General features: G+C 44.7%; 1 protein-coding gene across 1 annotated transcript in view; it reads left to right on the top strand.

Moving 5' to 3' along the window:
• Positions 1 to 14084, top strand: part of STAB2 (stabilin 2) — a 79936-nt gene that overhangs the window by 63649 nt on the left and 2203 nt on the right. Inside the window, exons 52-64 of the mRNA XM_058022797.1 lie at positions 1060 to 1116; positions 2119 to 2242; positions 3202 to 3351; positions 5114 to 5218; positions 5556 to 5663; positions 6611 to 6804; positions 8126 to 8267; positions 9460 to 9593; positions 10270 to 10435; positions 10667 to 10773; positions 11728 to 11847; positions 12607 to 12765; positions 13570 to 13677. Of these exons, the coding sequence (XP_057878780.1) occupies positions 1060 to 1116; positions 2119 to 2242; positions 3202 to 3351; positions 5114 to 5218; positions 5556 to 5663; positions 6611 to 6804; positions 8126 to 8267; positions 9460 to 9593; positions 10270 to 10435; positions 10667 to 10773; positions 11728 to 11847; positions 12607 to 12765; positions 13570 to 13677 (1674 nt within the window). The remainder of the gene's footprint in view (positions 1 to 1059; positions 1117 to 2118; positions 2243 to 3201; positions 3352 to 5113; positions 5219 to 5555; positions 5664 to 6610; positions 6805 to 8125; positions 8268 to 9459; positions 9594 to 10269; positions 10436 to 10666; positions 10774 to 11727; positions 11848 to 12606; positions 12766 to 13569; positions 13678 to 14084) is intronic.

Raw genomic sequence — 14084 nt, 5'->3', positions numbered from 1 at the left:
ACACCCCAATGTGCACCTCAGAGGGGAAACACTCCCTGCAGCTCCAGCATTCCTGCCAGGAAAGCCCCTCTGCTGCAGGCATCCCGTATCGACTCAAGGATACAGGATGCAGCACAACACAAATCCTGTACCCACTCAAAGCAGCACACAGGACAAGTGGTCTCACTGAAGAGCATAAAAAAACTCGCAAGCAAAAACTTGAGCAAGGACAAATCTTTCTGTCATGCTTTTAAATTAGTGGAAGTTCACACAAGAGATCACGTTTACAGAGTCCCCTATTAAAAAAACAACATCATTGCTACTCCAGCAGCACAGGGCATGAAGGACACAAGATATAGAACTGCCTACTCTGTCTCAGTCTCTGACATTTCTTGTTTTTAACGCACCTGAACAGGCACAGTTAGCATGGAGGAAGTTTCCTCCATGAACTGTGATGGGTCTCGCAAATGGGAAATGTTGAAAGTCATCTTCAAACAGTTTCAAGACCAAGTTTACTTCAGTTTAACTTGAAAGTATGAAAAAACTTCCTAGAAGTGAAAGAACTTTCAGGCAGTCAGCCTTTAAAAAAAAAAATCTTCTCAGAACATGTATTTCAGTTTGAAACCAACAGTTCTCTGTATATCCCATCTGCACAACTGGCCTTTTGTTTATGATGTCATTAAATGAAATTAAACAGATACCATTTCCTCACATCTCATAAGCAGTTCCTGAGAAGCAAACATTTCTCTGTACTCTAAATTAGACACCCAGGTCTAATACAGACATCAATACTTGTTTGAAGAACATTCATCATCTCTTCCCTCCTTCTTTAAATCCAGACCAGTTTCCTCTTCCAGAACTTATATTAAGGTATCCAAACTATTTTCTTCCATTTTTGCAGCACTAAATTATTGCAACTACTTTGTTGTCACTCTCCTCTCTTGCTCCTCTACAGTTTTCTATTAATTTTTAAGGTGTAATAAACTTTACCTTTTCTGCTCTCATAAAACAGACTTTGTTCAAGTCAAATAGGCTTTTATAGCCATTATTTTAATATACTTTTTTTTTTCTCTTTTCCAGGGGCATTGTGCTAGCTGTTTCAGTAACTCTAAATGCCCTCCAGGGACAAAACCAAAGGTAAAACATTCAAATCTCACACATAAGCAGACTGACATGCTCTTCTCTATACTTCACAACAGCAAACCAAAAAAAGTTTCTTAGAATAAATAAAAAGAGAACCTTTGACGGTGCTACCACACTATTAAGTTGTGAGAAACAACTGCTCACTTTGAAAATTTAAAAAGGTTTATTAAACCTTGGCAGAAATACAACAAAAGGACTATATAAGGAAAACTTTGCAGTGCTGGGAACTGCCCTCATGGATATCACGTGGCTGGTTCATCTACAAGATGGATGCTCAGTGTTTTATACCTCTGTGGTTGCGTCAGCCAGCCCTGGCCCCTCCCAAAATCTGTCTGTCAGCTCTTCTTTGCCATTTATCAGTGGAAACTGCTTTCTTGTCACTGGATTGGAGGTCAGGTGTTGCCATGCTGCCCCCCTGAGCACCCCTAAGCTTTTCCGTTCCCCCTGCCCCATGCCAGGGACACCCGTGCAGCTTCTTTGTACCTGTCCTGGACAGCCCAGGCTGTCTGATGGCAGCAATACAGGGGAGAAAGGGAACTGTGGGGAGAGCAGAGGGCATCTAAACTACAATAACATAACTGTACATCACTGAAGCTTTTCTTAATAGTCACACAATAGTGATCTTTAATTGCGAGAGCCAATCATCTCATCATCCATCTATAACAAGTGACAAAGCTGTCCATGGACAAACACATGGAGGTGTTGGGGAATACCTGTTGGACTCACAGTGGTGGTGGTGGTGGGGAATGTTGGTCTCACACAGCACCCACTGTAAAAGTGCTTCAGCTGACTCCAGAGCAGCCCCTGCACTCCCAGGAATGCTGCTCAGCATGCCAGGAATCGGAGAGGGTGGGAATCTCCCACCCGCCCCCTTCACACGTCACATTTTGATTCAATGTCCATCAGAAATTACAATTTAAAGAGGAAAAGCTCAAACTCCATGCAGCAGCACTCATTCTGCTGTGTTCTCCCCCTCCTGTCTCCGTGCTGCCACAGGAAGGGATCCAGTGGTGCACCTACGAGTCCTACGGGCTGCGGAGGGACGGCTGCCGCAGGAACTGCTCCATGGCCATCCATGTAGCCAAGTGCTGCAAGGGCTACTTCGGGCCAGACTGCCAAGGTAGGGTTCCCACCCACACGGCCATCCTGTGCCCTCCCCTTCCCCAGTGCAGCTGTGTCGCACCCAGCAGGCAAAACTGGGAGAACTGGGATAAGGGGCGCGAGGAGAGACCTGCTGCCAAATGAGGGTTGAAAGAGCTGAAGGGCACAAGGTGTTAAGTGCTTCTTCATTTCATATTATCTCCTCACATTTAGAAGTTTTAAACTCCATAGTGATAGCAGGTGAGTGCTGCAGAGAGTAAAGGCTGTCCTGCTGAGCAGGTCACCAGCTGAAAGTCCTTTAAACACAGGCTCGGGTTCACACAGCAATACCAGCACACAGCTGAGAACCAGTACATAATTGCTCAGCCACAGGCAAGGGCACTCATCAGCAGAATAAGCTCAGAAATTTTAGTTCTGAACAGGTGGAGACCCTTTGGGAGGCTCCATCTCAGCAGTTTGTTAGCAGACACTTCCAGACCTGCCTGGGGAGTAGTACTGGGGCCTCCATCAGGGCACACCGGGTCACCATCCAGGTCAGGATCTCTGCTGGCAGAGAGGTCCAGCCACACACAGCCCTGCCAGCTTGCTCTGCCCCGGTTTCACAGAGAGACACATGCAGATCCCATGCATTTGGGGCCTTTGGGGGCCACCCTGACAGCACATAGACCCATAGAGACACTCAAGAAAGGCTTGATTTGGGAAGTGCCATTCACAGATGTGTCTGAACAAGCAAGCATCCACAAGTCCTCCTGGAAGGATCCTCAGCACCTTTCTGACAGGAGCTGTGGAAGTGTGTCAGGGAGTTTAGAGTACAGGGCTCACAGGAGTCCCAAGTGTCATAGCCACTTTTACACACCTCAGGAGAGACGCGTTTACAGGCACTCCCCACTCGATGATTTTTACGGAACACCACAGAACCAACAGTGACAACAAATAAACATGCACCTGAGCTCAAGAACCAGTTTGCTTTGCTTTCAGCTTGCCCAGGGGGCCCAGAGACCCCCTGCAATGGCCATGGCTCCTGTGATGACGGGTACACGGGGACGGGAGAGTGTCGCTGCAGCGGCGGCTTCAACGGGACCGCGTGCGAGCTGTGCCTGCCCGGCCGATACGGCTTCACCTGCAGGGGTACGTCTGAGCTCCCCTCCCACTGCCTAACTAAACTGCTCTGACAGCAAGGAGCTTCTGAGCAAGCCAAGGAAAGCTGTTCTCTTAACATTCTGAGTGCCTCCTTACACCAGGGCACGGCACAAGGTCTCAGAAAGGAGAAGGAGATGAGAGCATGCAGAGGTTGCAGGGCTGTGTCTGCACAGGACCTCCTACTCTTACACTGTACATCAGTAATAGAAAAGAAGCATGGCCTCCGGTAACAAGTGATTTTAGTTACAGCACAGCTTTCTCCTCCATCCCCATAAAGCTTAAGAGAGGATTTTAGTAACATGGCTCCTCAAGGAATGGAGGAGGCCATGTGTTACTTGGAAAAAGGACCCCAAGGCCAGGGCTGTTTGTGAAGAGGGACAGCCAAGCAGCTGCTCACAAAATCCACCTCTCTCTCACTTCAAATGTAAACTAGGTGGCAGCAGGATCAATATCTCCCTTTAAACTTAAATGTTTTCCTGACATAAAGCCTTTCGGGTAAGAAGTTACAACATCAATGCTTCCATCCTAACCCTGTGCACCCGTGCTGCTCCTGAGGCACATAGGATGGGAGGTTATAGGCAAAACAACAGGCTTGGACACAGAGTCTCAGGATTATAACTACCTACAATTCATCCACTTTATAACACACTGTAGCATAAAACATATCAGCCATTACCTAGAAACCAAATTATGAAATTTAAGAGAAAAAATTTTTAGCCCCTTCCTTTGGATGTAGATTTAAGCCAGACAAAAATTAACTAATCAAATTACATTTAAAAAGCCAGCAAGTGAAGCTCCTTTTCAGCAGGACAGGTATGCAAAAAATCGGTTGCACAAATCCCCATAAATTTCTTCTCTAAACAACAATATTTCAAGAGGAAGGATGAGACCATAAGGGATGCTGCAACATAACATTATAAAACAGAGAGCCATGAATCATTCTTTTGGAAGTGTTCAGCACATAAGTTATTGCAGGGCCAAAAGAGGAGAGGAAAAAACATCACCTATAAATAAACAGACCATTACACCTCAGGTTGGAGGGCAGAAGCAGAAATGCCTCACTTATAAAAGGAACTGAAGGAACACAAAACTTTTAGTCACAAAAATATCTGAAACTTTAAAAAAAGAAATTACAGGTAACTTGTCTCCATTTTACAGAAAAGCTTACTAACCTCATATCTGGCTTCCTTGCTCAGCTGGACCTTCTCCCACAGAGCAGCCAAGCATTGTCCCTCAACACACCTTGTCTTTCTCTGGCCTCCCCACAATTAACAGGTGCTGTTCATTAGGACTGATTTGTCTGGGTCTTCAGTTCAGCTGTTAACTCTTTCCTGCCACAGCTCTCCCTGCAGTTTCCTACTCCGCTGCAATGTGCAGGTCAATACTCATTTTCATTTTCAGAGGGATATTGAATAAATGCCAATCATAAAATCACAGGACCACAGGTTAACTCAGATTGGAAAGGGGTTTCAGAAGGTCTCTAGCCCAACTCCTTCTCAAAGCAGTGTCAATTCTGAGCTCATGTTGTTCAGGACTTTTCCTGCCAGGACTTGAAAACCTCCAAGGATGACAATTGCTCAACCACTCTGCAAAGTCTACTCCTGTGCTTGACTGCCCTCATGGTGAAATACCATGAAGTTGGACTCATCTAAATTATTTCTGCATAATACTGTAGCTAAACTGACATGATAATGTTTCTCTAGAGAAAGACTTTCCCCCTCTGCGTGTGATCTCTGTGTTTCTTTTCCAGCTTGTGAATGCAAGAACAATGGGCAGTGCGATGAAGGATACTCAGGGACAGGACGATGTTTCTGTGAAACAGGATGGACTGGCCGGCTCTGTGAAACCAAGCTAGGTCTGTGCCTGCTCTCACCAGTCTGCCCATGGAGATAGGGCTTGAAACTGCTTGCAGTTCAACAGAAGGCTTCCATAGATAACACAGAAAGGGTTAAAAAATGTCAGGAGCACTTAGGAACTCTGCTCCCTTCACCCCACTGTCTCCTCTTTCGTGATAAGGCAATATGAGTTCCTGCCTCCCCTGTGGAGAGGCTTCTAGCTTTAGCAGTCAAAAAATAAAATCCTTACAAAATTTCCAGTTAGCCAGACTGGTACTAAGGGTTCTCCTCCTGCATGAAACGAGAGCATTGTGGTTCCAGAGCTGTTTGATTCCAGCTGTCCTGCCTTCCCTGCAGCTCTACCCCCAGTGTGCTCCCCGAGCTGCTCGCCCAATGCCGTCTGCACGGAGAACAACACGTGCCAGTGCAAGCCCCTGTACGATGGGGATGGCATCACGTGCACAGGTGAGCTCCCACCCCACCCAGGGCCACAGGAAAGGTTCTTCCCTCTTGCACACACACAGCAATGCAGTCACTGCCCACCCTGAAAACTTCCGCCTTGCAGCAGGTGAAACAAGTTTAGGATATAGGATGTTCAGGTTTTTCTAAATCAGACTCCTCCAGGCTTTACCAAGCATGAGCAGCAAGTACACTTCAGTCAGGTTTTGAAGACAGCAAGGTTTCCCTCAGAGGACTTACAGTGGGACACAAAGATATATCAAAGGGCTTTTCCAACAAAAATGATCCTATGATTTTTTTTTATGTCCATAGGCAAGGCAGTTCCCTGGTGATACTGCTACAGAAACAGTTGTTCTTTGTCAGACAGGTGTTTTACATCTTCCAAAGTCAACCTGGCCAGAAATCTGAAGGTTGGTGCTATGTCCCCTGAGTCAAGATCATCCTAACAAGGCTGTGAGAGCCCTAAGGGATAGACTCAGAGAAATTCAGTAATACCTCAGGAAATGGAAACAGATTTTTTTTCCCCCCAACAAATATTCTAGTATTTTTAGTATGAAAGGACTAGTGATTGTTGTCATTATAGTGCAAGAGTTCTAATGTCATTATATTGTAAAGGTTCCATATTGCTAGAGTTTCATACCTCCTTGATGTTTCTATAGGCAGCTCCTCTAGGCACTGACTCTTCCTTGTACTCACAGCAGCCAACTTGACTCCAGTTCCCACCAATCCAGTCTTTTATAACACTCTTTATTGGCTACAGGTGTGGCCTGTTAACATCAGGCCTGTTCCCAATCTTTAGTAATTAACCCAGCTGCAACTCTTTAGAGGATGATTACATTCTATACCACCTTCATTTACCCATACTATATCCCCCTACAAGCGATGGTTTGTCTTTATGAAGAACGTCCTCTTTAAAAGCAGATTTTACTCATTTGGGTTTTTTTCCCCTGCAGCTGCAGAACTTTGCAAAGAGAACAATGGTGGGTGCCACAAGGCTGCTGAATGCACACAGCACGGGGTGAAAGTCTTCTGCAGCTGCCAGAAGGGCTACAAGGGAGATGGCTTCACCTGCCTGCCCATAAACCCTTGTGCTGATGGCTTCAACGGAGGCTGCCACGAGCATGCCATCTGCATTGTCACAGGACCTGTAAGTTGAATTATTTCAGCCCCCAGCAGGGAAGTCTGAGGAGTTTCTCCCTGGTGCCAGCAGAAATCTCCTCTGGCTGGATCACACCCTGTACCTCTCTAAATCTCTGTTTTCCAAAACAACCTTTACTTAGCTCCAGCCTACTTTCCACATCAGTTTGGTATGCCTCTGTTGTACTGTGAGGTCCCCAGGATCAGGTGAGAGATAAGAATTTGATTCCATGTTCTCAGAAGCCTGATTTATTATATTGAAAGAATGCTATACTAAAACTATGCTATAGAAAGAGAAAGGAGACATCAGAAGGCTAAACAAGAATGATAATGAAAGCTCGTGACTGACTCCTCAGAGTCTGACACAGCTGATGCTGATTGGTCATTAATTAAAAGTAATTCACATGGAATCAATCAAAGATGCACCTGTTGGTAAACATCTCCAGACCACACCCCCAAGCAATCAGATAATAATTCTTTTCATTGTTTTCTGAGGCCTCTCAGCTTCCCAGGAGAAAATCCTGGGCAAAGAGGATTTTTCAGAAAATATCATGGTGACATGCCTCAGCTGAAGGCTGAGAACCATTTTGACATCTTTGCTCTGGGGAATGGGGTAACACAGAACCATCACAGTCCCTGGATGTCACCAATTCCTGCTTGGCTTATAGCTCTCATTTATTACTAGCAGTGGGCTGTTAAATTCCATGCTTGCTTCTGTGCCCAGATATTTAAATATAATTTTGATATGTTTGCCATCCATTTTTGTGAATTACGTGTCATGGAACCCTCCAGTGCATGTTATTAACTTTGTGGATGGAATTATGCTTTGGTGTTAATTCAGCAAAGCACCCAAGTACATGTGTAAATTTTGTTGCTTACTTGTTAGTTAGCAAATCTTCTGTTTGTCCATTCCTGCTTAAATCAAGTGAAATTTCCCCACCAGTTCAGAATGTGTTGTTGCAAAAGTTCTATTACATTACACTGCAAGGGTTCCATATTGTTAGAGTTGCATATCTCCTTGATGTTTCTTGTGGTCAGCTCCTCCAGGCACTGTCTCTTCCTTGTCCTCACAGCAGCCAACTGACTCCAGTTCCCACCAATCTACTCTTTTATAACACTCTTCTTATTGGCTACAGGTGTGGCCTGTTAACATTAGGCCTGCTCCTAATCTGTAGTAATTAACCCAGCTGCAACTCTTTAGGGGATAAGATTACATTCTATACCACATTCATTTACCCACACTGTATCCCCCTACAAGAATGCTGCCTGAAACATGGGTGTCACATCAGTTAAATGCTTGTCTTGGCCTTTTCCCTTCACTCCCTGAGCAGGGCAGACGCAGGTGTGAGTGCAAAAGCAGTTTCATTGGTGATGGGCTGAACTGCTCCGTGATGCAGCTGCCCCTGGACCGCTGCCTGCAGGAGAACGGGCAGTGCCACCCCGATGCTGCCTGTGCTGACCTGCACTTCCAAGGTGAGCAGGGCTGGGGGTGCTTGTGGGAAGGGATGAGAATCTTGACTCCATGCTTCAGAAGGCTGATTTATTATTTTATGTGACTGACCAGTCCTGACACAGCTGGAGCTGTGATTGGTCATGAAGTAAAAACAACCACATGAGACCAATCACAGATGCACCTGCCGCATTCCACAGCAGCAGATAATCATTGTTTACATTTCGTTTCTGAGGCCTCTCAGCTTCTCAGGAGAAAAATCATAACAAAGGTATTTTTAATAAAACATGTCTGTTACAAGGAGGATGCCCCCTGCACACCACCAGCCCTGTGCCCTGAGGCCAGTGACCAGGAGCTGTAAAATCACTCAGTCCTCTACTTAATGTCCCCTTGAAATGAGATTACAGCTGGAACATTGTGGGAATCCTTAAAATCAGAGGGATTTGTGAAAGCTGGAAAATGCAGGCCTGAGACAGCAGAGCTGTGATTAGAGCTAAGCAGTAGCCATCAGATAGGTCATCAGAAAAATTATATTAAGAAGTAGAAAAGTAAGGACAAATAGAACAATGGTCTGTGTATTAATGCTTCTCTAGAATAACTTCCTAAGCTGCAGAAAAGTACATCTAGCAAGGTATTAGGAAGTTCTAAGCTTAATAATGGAGCTCTGTGCATTGTGTTTTAAGGCTTACAAGCAGGTATTGTATTTGAAATAAGCAAGCATTGTTTTAACTGAAGGTACGTGTACTTACAGTGGTTGGATAGAACTACTGTCAATGTGCTTTTGCTTTGTGTGATTGGCCAAAAAACTTTTAAAGTAAGTTGTAACATTAAATTCTTAGTCTGCTGCCTGAGATGTGAGCTGATGGCATCTTCCCATGGTCATAACCACATAATGAGACTAATGCTAAAAAAGAAAACAGCTAAAAAATAAAATGGCTCAAAACACATTCCTAGCAGTCCCATCCTGTTTGTAATTTGTACATAGCCCCCAGCCAGCAATAAATGGTTATAAAAGTTATGCTTGATAACAATTACATGTGAACATGAATTTATCATGAAGCAATGTTTGAGGGCAGTCCAGGTAGGAACGCTACCCTTGAGGAATCAATTTGCTTTAATCGCAGTTCACAAAATCCGTGGGTGTTTGCATGGCACAGCTGACTGTGCACCATGGGAGCCCCTTCAGGAGGAGCTGGTCCTTGTCTCTCTTTGCAGACACCACGGTGGGGGTGTTCCACCTGAGGTCCCCCGAGGGGCAGTACAGGATGACCTACGAGCAGGCCAGGGAGGCCTGTGCCAATGAATCAGCCACCGTGGCTACCTACGAGCAGCTGCTGTACGCACAGAAGGTGAGGAGGCTCTCCCAGGGAGGACATCCCCAAACAGCACTGAGACACAGAGTAAATGCAGAGGGAGGAGCAAGGAGGCTGCTCTCTTAAGCATCATTTTCCCTCCTTTCCTTCACCCATCAGGGTATGTTTGGCTGGGAGCAATTTTCAGGCTGTTTATTGGTTTCATGCATGCTCGCACAGCACTAAAATAATTTGCCAAGTTCTTGTTTCTAGTGGTGCTGGGGTGAGAGGTTGTCAGACTTTCAGAGTATTTTCAAGGGGATTTTAATTATTAACGCTTCTTAAATGTGTACTTCAGAGTTATGCTTTATTTATTTCTTTAAAGTAAGTCTCCAGGAATCTTTTCCTCAAACGTTGTTAACAGACCCATTTCCATATTGCCTCCCTTGAGCACATTATAAACAGCACATGGCTGATGAGTCAGTGAGATGAGCATCCCAACTTGGGTTTGCAAAACTTGTTTTAGAAGAGTGGGTCAGACAGAGTGTCTTTTTCTGGCTCCTTCCAACTCTGGAAGGAAGAAAGACAGTCGCTGTTTAGAGGCACCTTTAGCAAAACGTGAGGGCTGGTGCTGCCCGAGTGCCCCGGGGGCTCTGTTCATTCCGTGTGCAGCTCCCCAGCCCCACCACCCGGCTTTTCCCCTGAGTTTTCCCTTGTGGCTGTGCTGGTGCAGGCGAGGTACCACCTGTGCTCTGCTGGCTGGCTGGACGGTGGCAGGGTGGGCTACCCCACCGCCTTCTCCTCCCCAAACTGCGGCTCCGGATACGTCGGCATCGTCGACTACGGGAGAAGAGTCAACCTGAGCGAAACCTGGGATGCTTTCTGCTACAGGGAGAAAGGTAAGAGGGGCCTTTGCCTCATCCCTCTGTGAAAATGAGAGCAGCAGCCCAGATTTTGGTTCCTTCCATCAGCCACAGGCTGGTAGATAACACTGCAAGAGACTCTGCCTCTTTTTTAACTTTACTTGTAAGCAGCAGGTGAGGCTTTTTAATTTTTCAGGCACAGGGCAGCCTAAAGCTTTCTTGGAAAGGCTGTTTGCCCATACAGCTCTCTCTGTTTGTACCTTTCAGAGGTGAACTGCACCTGCAAGCCAGGCTACGTGGGGGATGGCATCTCCTGTAGTGGGAACTTGCTGCAAGTGCTGATGTCCTTCCCAACGCTGACAAACTTCCTCTCGGTAGGAACAAAGGCTGGGGTGGGAGTGGAGCCAAGCAGGCCCTGAGTGCTGCATCCAGGGTTTGCCTTGCTAGCCCACTTATAATAAATCAGGCAACCCCCTTGTCTGGGAAGAATGATGCATCTGACTCCATTGATTCAGAAGGCTAATTAATTACTTTATTATACTATATTATTCTATATTATATTACACTACTTCTAAATTGAATCTGAACAAGAACTCAACTGAACAAAATCTCATGACTGTCTCCTGACCAACCATCAGAACACAGCTTGCAGAGATTGGTCAAGAAGAAAAAACACTCACACCAGAATCCAATTACCAAATTCCTTCAGGTAAATAATCTTCCAACATATTCCACTCGTTCAGAAATCAACAGGAGCAGCAAATGAGATAAGAATTGTTTTATCATTCGCTTCTCTCACATTCAGAGAATGTGAACCCACACTCACCAAGGCAGAGTGGTCTAAATCTGCACCTATCTGGTCTAAATGCAAACCAGAACTTAGTTACTACTTTTTTAATTACTTGCTCCAAAGAGGTTTCTGGGTTCTACAATTCAGCTGGAATTAAATCTTGATGCAGCTTTAGCTTAGAGACTCCCTGCACAGCTTTTCAAGCATCACAAGAGGCACTATGCTTTGGAATTTCATTGAACTGCTACTGATAAAAAACATAATGTTAAGAATTCTTTTCTTGTCACTACTCAGAAAGGCACTATATGTGTTGGGCCAACAGAGGCCCAATGTCTGCAAATCAGTTTAATATGTACTCATCAAATTAGCAGCTGGAGCTGAGTTTTGGATACAAACTTCTTTGGAAAGTGACTCCAGAGCTGCTTCATGGCTAATAACAGAATTCCTTTGTTGTCATTTGTTCAGTGTCATCTCTTCTGCTCTCCACACAGGAGTGCATGATTTCTCTCCAGTAAAGCTGGATTTTCTTTCTGCTTAGGACATCATGGCTTACTCCAACACCTCCAGGAAGGGGAGAGAGTTCCTGCAGTACCTCACAGACCTGTCAGTGCACGCCACCCTCTTTGCTCCCAACGACAGTGGGTTAAAGGAAAATGAGGTCAGGGTTTTTCTCCTTTTTTCCTTCCTTGTTCTAATAACACTTCTTAAACAGTTATTATGGGTTTCTGCATCCCATTGAAATTTAAGCTTAGAAAAATAATCTTAGTATGATGTGACTTCTGCTTAACCCTAGAGAATTTAAACTGTGCTCACAAAAGACAAGAATTCAGTGTTTCCATTTGCCTTCCATGGTTAGGGGTGCAAGGTTATTGAGTGTTCAAGTCACTACAGAGACTTTTCCATCAGGGATTTTAGTTACCCTGCTATGAAGGAGTCTGCCTTAGATGAATGAAGTCTGTTCTGGCTCATTAGCATGGAGCACAGTTATTTGAAGGAAGCAGCATACAACTTGGTATTTCCTACAAATACATTAAAGGAATACATTTCTAACTTCATTTCTATGCTTTTCCCTTTTTATTCATTCTTTATTCCTTAAATCAAACACTGTTTCAAGCAATTCATAAGGGTTTATTCATTGGTTCACATCCTCAAGCTGTTTGGAATATCTCTGAGTCTCATCACTTCAGGTCATCCTACAGGGGAGTAAAATCCTTTGTCCTGCTGGAATCAAGGTCCTGCCACCAGAGGCCAGCAGGGACAGAATGTCCCATTGTTCCCATGCAGATTTCCCAATAACCTCTAATGCTGCAGCTTTAATAGCAGAGGGGGGAAAAGGTCACAGGCACACAGCTTGCTAGTAAATCTAAAGGATTAATGAGACCCATTAACACTCCTTGTTTTTTGTCCTCATTTTCAGACCCTTTCTGGGAGAGACATCGAGTATCATTTATCTAATGCCAATATAATGTTTTATGAGGACTTGACCAATGGAACCACCCTTCTCACTCGTCTAGGGAAAAAACTCCTCATTACAAGCACAGGGGGCCAGGAACATCAAGTCCCCACGGCTGACCAGGTACCTCTGTAATAAATTTCCCATCTTTGTGCTTTTCCTCTTCTTATCCTATACCCTGTAATCAGGTGACACACTGATCTGGAGGGAATTTTGATAAGGTCAGAGTGGGCAGCAATTAGACACTGAGTTTAGAAAGTTCTTTCCTCTCCAGAGACTGCAGGATAGCAGCTGGCAGACTGCAAATTTACCAGCTTGCAGATGGACATCTCTTACCTGGAGAAACTCAAAGGGCTTTCAGGAATGGAAAAATAGGGATATGGGCTTCATTTTGCCCTCCTCTCAGTTTGGTAGGATTGTGGGAGATGGCTGTGTGATAGGTAAAGAGATGAAAGCAGCAGTTTATCATTAAAAAAAGTTGTCGGAATCTGTGAAGTTTCTTGGTAACTTTCTGGGAAAGGCAGGAGATGCCAACAGAGCCTTGCTCACAGCCAGCAAACCTGAGTGGCAAGTGGCATCCTCTGCAGTCAAAGTGGCTGCCTGGCACTCAGGAATGACTGCACTTCTAGGCAGAGCTTTGCAACTTCACAAAGATCACAAAAGTTAGAAAGAAAGAAAAAAAAAAAAAAAAAAAGGGGCAACATGCAGGTAATGATGATGACTACTCCATGCACAGGAGAACCATGACCAGCCAGGGCTGATGTCCAGAGAGGCAGCAGAGTAACCTTCCCTGTTTTTTTCCATGTGTTGTTCCTCTCTGGTGAACTGAGCACTCAGCAGCTGAGGTGGGGAAACCATCTTAATGTCAATTTCAGTACCAAAGAGAGAGGGAAAAAGCTCAGCTCTCATTGCTTCTTTTCCTGGCAGAGCAAGATCCGGTATGTGGATGGAAGTGCTATTGTTGAGTGGGATATAATTGCTTCCAATGGGATAATCCACATCATTTCAGAGCCTTTAAAGGCTCCATCAGAACCTGTAAGTGCATGGTGATTCAGGTTTTTGGGGTGGTGAGAGGTAACTGTCTTATTTTACCCTAAACTCATTGCTGACATTAGTATATTCCCAGTTTCCCTGACATATATGCAGGGAAACTTTTTCATCTTAAAAGGATGCTTTCAAAGAGAATTAGAAGTTGAAAATAAGGTACCAGTGATACCAAAAATTTGTCTGAACAATTTCTTCCCACAGTTATAAATTTGTTTTCTGTATGTAAAATAATGGAGCTCATGCACCTAACAGAGATTTTTGAAAGCTCCATTTTAGTTTTTCCAATTTCAAGTTTTTAAGGCACCTTGTTTATTCTTGCCTTGGCATTCATTCCTACCCAAAACAATGTTTTGAAAGAAGATATGTTTTGCCTGCATGAATTCCTGTAAGTTCCC

Source organism: Melospiza georgiana, chromosome 4 (assembly GCF_028018845.1).
Source record: "Melospiza georgiana isolate bMelGeo1 chromosome 4, bMelGeo1.pri, whole genome shotgun sequence".
Classification (NCBI taxonomy): Eukaryota; Metazoa; Chordata; class Aves; order Passeriformes; family Passerellidae; genus Melospiza; species Melospiza georgiana.
This window is presented reverse-complemented; position numbering and strand designations above follow the sequence as displayed.